The 7,133-nt window shown below is 46.8% G+C and overlaps 1 protein-coding gene across 1 annotated transcript; it reads right to left on the bottom strand.

Moving 5' to 3' along the window:
• Window positions 1–5,393: 5,393 nt before the first annotated feature.
• LOC311134213 (achaete-scute homolog 5-like) lies at window positions 5,394–6,032 on the bottom strand (the record flags this gene model as incomplete). Its single annotated transcript, XM_084167823.1, has 1 exon — window positions 5,394–6,032. The coding sequence occupies one exon, from the start codon at window positions 6,030–6,032 to the stop codon at window positions 5,394–5,396; it is 639 nt and encodes a 212-aa protein (XP_084023949.1).
• Between the last annotated feature and the right edge of the window lie 1,101 nt (window positions 6,033–7,133).

Raw genomic sequence — 7,133 nt, forward strand, 5'->3', positions numbered from 1 at the left:
ATACAAGTCATGCTCCAACAGCCTACCCAACACCCGACGCACCAGGGACACATGCTCGGCTCGTGTAGCGGAGTATATTAGAATGTCATCAATATACACCACTACACCCTGTCCATGCAAATCCCAGAAAATCTCGTCCACAAATGATTGGAAGACTGAAGGAGCATTCATTAACCCGTATGGCATGACGAGATACTCATAGTGACCCGAGGTGGTACTAAATTATGTTTTCCATTCATCTCCCTCCCCTAATGCGCACCAGGTTGTAAGCGCTCCTGAGATCCAATTTTGTGAAGAATCGCGCCCCGTGTAATGACTCCATCATACATCAGCAATCAGAGGGAGAGGATAACTGTATTTAATGGTCATCTGATTGAGACCACGGTAATCAATACACGGGCGCAAACTCCCATCCTTCTTCTTCACAAAAAAGAAACTCGAGGACGCAGGAGAAGTGGATGGCCGTATGTATCCCTGTCCCAGAGATTCGGTGACGTATGTCTCCATAGCCGCCGTCTCCTCCTGAGACAGAGGATACACATGACTACGCGGAAGTGCAGCGCCTGCCTGGAGGTCTATCGCACAATCCCCCTGTCTATGAGGTGGTAATTGAGTCGCCCTCTTCTTACTGAAGACGAGTGCCAAATCTGTTTACTCAGGAGGAATGTGCAGTGCGTGCATTTGGTTCTGACTTTCCACCGTCGTTGCCCCTACGGAAACACCTATACACCGCCCGACACACTGATCAGACCATTCCCTGAGAGCCCTCTGTTGCCATGAAATGTTGGGGTCATGAGATATTAACCAGGGAAGCCCCAACACCACGGGAAACGCAGGAGAGTCAATCAAATACAACTGTATAATCTCCTCATGACCCCCCTGCGTCTTCATCTTAAGTGGCGCTGTGACCTCCCTAATCAATCCCGACCCCAAAGGGCGGCTGTCTAGGGCATGGATGGGGAAGGGCACATCAACTGGTATAAGGGGAATCCCTAACTTATACGAGAAACTGCGATCAATAAAATTCCCAGCTGCGCCTGAATCGACTAGCGCCTTATGCTGGGAGTGAGGAGAAACCTCGGGAAACACAACTTGGATACACATGTGTACAACAGAGAGCTCTGGGTGAGTGGGGCGCTTACTCACCTGGAATGACTCATCAGTGCGTGGCCTGCTGCCTCGATCCCTAGGAGACCCTCCCCAGCACCGAACCGCAGTGTGTCCTCTGCAGCCACAGTTGGTGCAGGGGACGGCCTCTCTCCTGGTCTCTTCTTCTCTCTAGCACCAGCACCCCCGAGGTCCATAGGGCTCGGCTCGGAGGTGCTGGGGGATGGAATGGACGGCCCCAGCTCCGGACGTCCGCGGGTAGCCAACAGGGTATCCAGACGAATCGACATGTCCACCAGCTGATCGAAACTTAGGTTGGTGTCCCTGCAGGCCAACTCTCGGCGAACGTCCTCCCTTAGGCTGCACCTATAGTGGTCGATGAGGGCCCTCTCATTCCATCCCGCATTGGCAGCCAGAGTCCGGAAATCCAGTGCGAATTCCTGCGCGCTCCTCTTCCCCTGTCTGAGGTGGAACAGACGCTCCCCCGCCGCTTTCCCCCCTGGGGGATGATCGAAAACCACCCTGAAACGGTGGGAGAACTCAGCATAACTGACTGTAGCGGCGTCTATTCCCCTCCACTCGGCGTTGGCCCACTCCAGTGCCTTGCCGGACAGACAGGAGATGAGGGAGGAAACGCTCTCGCATCCCGAGGGCGCCGGGTGGATGGTTGCCAGGTAGAGTTCTACTTGAAGCAGGAAACCCTGACACCCGGCCGCGGTGCCATCATAAGCCCTCGAGAGCGAGAGCCGAATCCCACTGGACTCCGGAGATGGAACGATGGGGATGGCTGATGGTGGTGGTATTGTTGGAGGAGGTGTGGGCAAACCTCCTCTCTCCCATCGGCTCAAGGTGTCCATCACCTCTTGCATGGCGGTGCCCAGTCTCTGGATCATGGCGTGTTGGTGGATTACGCGCTCCTCCAGTGATCCCGTTGGCACCGCTGATCCTGCTGACTCCATGTAGGTGTGTTATTCTGTCAGAAGCGACGTGTATGTGGTGAGTGAAGTCAAGCGCAGGACACAGAGATACTAGCAGACGTACTTTACTAATAGTAAAGAACAAACAAAACCTCCGAACCGGGAGGAAAAACACAACACACGTAATACGACAAAAGCGATGCCGATACCGCCTAGACACAAACAATAACACACAAATACCAAACGTGAGACATGGGTAAATATAGGAAGTACAATCAAACATAATAGACAACAGGTGTAACCACTCAAGACAGAACAAGACAAACACCGAAACATCGATCGGCAGCAGCTAGTACTCCGGGGACGACGAACGCCGAAGCCTGCCCGAGCAAGGAGGAGGAGCAGCCTCGGCAGAATCCGTGACAATATCCAGAGTAAACTGAGTCCTATATCGACATAACCTGAAAGGCCGCTCAGCAAGGGAGAAGCCACTGCTCCAAAACCGCCATAAAAATGCCAGACTACGGTTTGCAACTGCAAAGGTCATACTTTTTGGAGAAATGTCCTCTGGTCTGATTAAACAAAAATAGAACTGTTTGGCCATAATGACCATCGTTATGTTTGGAGGAAAAAGGGGAAGGCTTGCAAGCCGAAGAACACCATCCCAACCGTGAAGCACGGGGTGGCAGCATCATGCTGTGGGGGTGCTTTGCTGCGGGAGGGAATGGTGCACTTCACAAAGTAGATGGCATCATGAGGAAGGAAAATTATGTGGATATATTGAAGCAACATCTCAAGACATCAGTCAGGAAGTTTAAAGCTTGGTCGCAAATGGGTCTTCTAAATGGACAATGACCCCAAGCATACTTCCAAAGTTGTGGCAAAATGGCTTAAGGACAACAAAGTCAAGGTACTGGAATCAAAGCCCTGACCTCAATCCTATAGAACATTTATGGGCAGAACTGAAAAAGAGTGTGCGAGCAAAGAGGCCTACAAACCTGACTCAGTTACACCAGCTCTGTCAGGAGGAATGGGCCAAAATTCACCCAACTTATTGTGGGAAGCTTGTGGAAGGCTACCTGAAACGTTTGACCCCATAGAAAATCTTTGAAAGGAGTTGAAAGTCCGTGTTGCCCAGCGACAGCCCCAAAACATCACTGCTCTAGAGGAGATCTGCATGGAGGAATGGGCCAAAATACCAGCAACAGTGTGTGAAAACCTTGTGAAGACTTACAGAAAACGTTTGACCTGTGTCATTGCCAACAAAGGGTATATAACAAAGTATTGAGAAACTTTTGTTATTGACCAAATTCTTATTTTCCACCATAATTTGCAAATAAATTCATTAAAAATCCTACAATGTGATTTTCTGGATTTTTTTTTCTCATTTTGTCTGTCATAGTTGACGTGTACCTATGATGAAAATTACAGGCCTCTCTCATCTTTTTAAGTGGGAGAACTTGCACAATTGGTGGCTGACTAAATACTTTTGTATATATGTACACTACCATGTCCTTGTTTTCGAAAGAAAATAAATGTTTTTGTCCATTAAAATAACATCAAATTGATCAGAAATACAGTGTAGACATTGTCAATGTTGTAAATGGCTATTGTAGCTGGAAACGGCTGATTTTTTATGGAATATCTACATAGGCGTACAGAGGCCCATTATCAGCAACCATCAGTCCTGTGTTCCAATGGCATGTTGTGTTTGCTAATCCAAGTTTATCATTTTAAAAGGCTAATTGATAATTAAAAAACACTTTTGCAATTATGTTAGCACAGCTGAAAACTGTTGTGCTGATTAAAGAAGCAATAAAACTGGCCTTCTTGAGACTAGTTGAGTATCTGGAGCATCAGCAATTGTGGGTTCAATTACAGGCTTTCTTCTGAAACTCGTCAGTCTATTCTTGTTCTGAGAAATGAAGGCTATTCCATGTGAGAAATTGCCAAGAAACGGAAGATCTCGTACAACGCTGTGTACTACTCCCTTCACAGAACAGCGCAAACTGACTCTAACCAGAATAGAAAGAGGAGTGGGAGGCCCCGGTGCACAACTGAGCAAGAGGACAAATACATTAGAGTGTCTAGTTTGAGAAACAGACGCCTCACAGGTCCTCAACTGGCAGCTTCATTAAATAGAACCTGCAAAACACCAGTCTCAACGTCAACAGTGAAGAGGCGACTCCGGGATGCTGACCTTCAGAGTTGTAAAGAAAAAGCCATATCTCAGATTGGCCAATAAAAATAAAAGATTAAGATGGGCAAAAGAACACAGACACTGGACTTTTTCTTTGCAACTCTGCCTAACTGGAAAATCACGTTTTAACTGCACTGCCACATTAACTTAACTAAGCGGAATGAATGCCTATACTTAACCGTCAAAACTCAATGTTTATCAAATATTGATGTCAGACCGTGTCAAACCATGAGATCTTGTTGGAATTATTGCCAGTGAGATCTATGTCAACTGTTGCCAATCTTATGACTCTTACTATTTATGGTATCAATTCGTGCTCTATCATGCCCAATGCTTTGTGTAATAAATGTGAAAGGCTTTGTACTGTATATATACATGTAGAACCCAAACACAGCAACTAAACATTCGTGACAGGCCCCAAGTCCGTTGTCTGGCTACCCAGACTCATTGCACCTGCCAAATGCCACGCCTATGACCGTTTCGCAAACTAATTTAGTTTGAGTCATCAGTCAACCAAGTCCGAGGAATGAGCACAATTATGCCAAACTATTACAACTAATTAGACAGTTAGATTAACACTATTATAAATACTGTTTAACCAAAACAATGTTTTCCTCTCAGTATCAGTTGTCCCATTGTAGAATCTGTTTATTTTCCAAAACGATGTGTGTTAAAAAAGGAATCAAATGCCTTTATTACCAGTTTTGGCACTCAATATCACACTAAGATTTCCAACAGATGTAATGTGCTGTAATAAAATGAACTACAGTTTATTTTGATAACAAAATAGTTATGTGTCGCTACGGTGATCAGTTTATCATTTTTAAATACAATAAACATTGCATACTTATTGAATTCATTGCTCTCAGAGTTTCAGGTGTTTATCTTCAAATCAGAAGTGTATATATTATTTTACATAATCAGATTTCCAAAGTGGTTTGGTAAAACATTTTAGTGTCACAAAACAATACACATTGCCAATACATAACGCAGTATCAAGTGGAAAAGTTATTAAATTATTTATCTTTGTGCTCAGGGTGTGATGTTGTGGTGAGCAGTCCTTGGAGAGGGGGAACACAACCTTTCTACGAATGTCAATCCAAAGTCCCTCTCACAAATGACACTACCCATAATCCCCTAGGTCCCAGAGCCCTCTGTCTCCCCACAGTCTACCCCGGGGAGGAAGAGGAAGAGTGTGAGAGAGAGCGAGGTGACCCCCCATCACTGTGTCCCGAGTCCTCCGTCCTACAGGGAGCAGAACTGGGGCTGTGGCACGCCTGTTCCCCCTCACGCCCCTCTCTCCCTTTCCCCTGCCCCTCCACCAGACCCTGCAGATATTTAATATAACGAATTGCTGCCCTGAGTGTCTCCACTTTACTAAGCCTCTTCTCACTGGCGCCCCCTGGCAGGTGGTCCCTAAGCTTGGCATAGCCCTGGTTCACACACTTTACCCTCTGACGCTCCCGCTCATTCCTCTTCTGGAGAAACTCCGGCTCGAAGGGGCATTCGTACATCCCGAAGCGTCCATGGTGGAAGGGAGATAGGTATGGGAGCAGGGTGGGGCCTCCGGGGCCCCGGAACGAGGCATCATAGAGGCCTCTAGGGTCCATGGTGGTGGGGTAGAGGAGGAAGGGCACGGTGTGGGCCAGAGGGTCAGAGCCAGAGTGGAGGTGGTGGGTGTGGGAGTGGGAGTGGGTGCAGTTCTCAGAGTGGCCACTAGAGGGAGACAGTCCGTACGGCAGGATGGTGCCTCTGTTTAGGTAAGTGGGCAGCTGATCTACGAAGGAGTGGGAGAAGGCAGCACTCATGTTGATGGTGTAAAGGAACAGAGAGAGATAGAGATCCTCTTTAGACAAATTGATGGATAAGGAATCAGAGCAGCAAGTTAGTGAATCACTTTGTTTTGTTGTTTCCTCCACTGGTGACATCCAGTTTTCTGGTGAACTTCCCCTCAAGTAGAAGGAGAAACCAGGTGAAGCTTCATCATCAAACCCTCTCCTCTGCTCTCCTCTGCTCTTGTAGATCTGTGGATGTGAATTAAGACAAGATGAAAGTTTAGAGCTTAGTTAAATAAGACGCCTTCATCAAACACGGGACTTTTTGAGGATAATGATGATTATTGCTTGTGGCTCCTGAGTGGCGCAGTGGTCTAAGGCACTGCATCGCAGTGCTAACTGTGTCACTAGAGATCCTGGTTCGAATCCAGGCTCTGTCGCAGCCGGCCGCGACCGGGAGACTCATGGGCGGCGCACAATTGGCCCAGCGTTGTCCAGGGTAGGGGAGGGAATGGCCGGCAGGGATGTAGCTCAGTTGATAGAGCATGGCGTTTGCAACGCCAGGGTTGTGGGTTCGATTCCCACGGGGGGCCAGTATAAAAAAAATTGTATTCACTAACTGTAAGTCGCTCTGGATAAGAGCGTCTGCTAAATGACTAAAATGTAAAATGTAATGTAAAATGCATGTATTTAAAGATGAAATGAGGCTATATAAACTTCAGAGGTAAGGGATTAGGTAGCTGCACTTGACGATCTTTTCAGTTACTTGAAAATCTGTTTATTTTTATTTTATTGCAATGAGAGTATGCAAATTCAAGACTACTCTCTGGCTTTAATTACTTAAACTTTATTGTAAAATCAAAAGTCAATTGATCTGAGAAGCAACAATGAACGTCACATGAAAGGGTTAACATTGTGGGCAGAACTGTAATTTCCCTCAATAATCTTAAACTATCTTCTAATCCCTCTCTCCCTCCCTCTCTTCTTCTCCTCTCCTTCTTTCATTCTCTTCTCTCCCTCTCCTGCACAGATAGAGAGAAAGAGAGAGAGAGACAGAAAGAGAGAGAGAGAGAGAGAGCGAGAGAGCAAGAGAGAGAGAGAGAGAGAGAGAGAGAGAGAGAGAGAGAGAGAGAG

This window comes from Coregonus lavaretus, assembly GCF_964263955.1.
Source record: "Coregonus lavaretus genome assembly, chromosome: 8".
NCBI lineage: Eukaryota > Metazoa > Chordata > Actinopteri > Salmoniformes > Salmonidae > Coregonus > Coregonus lavaretus.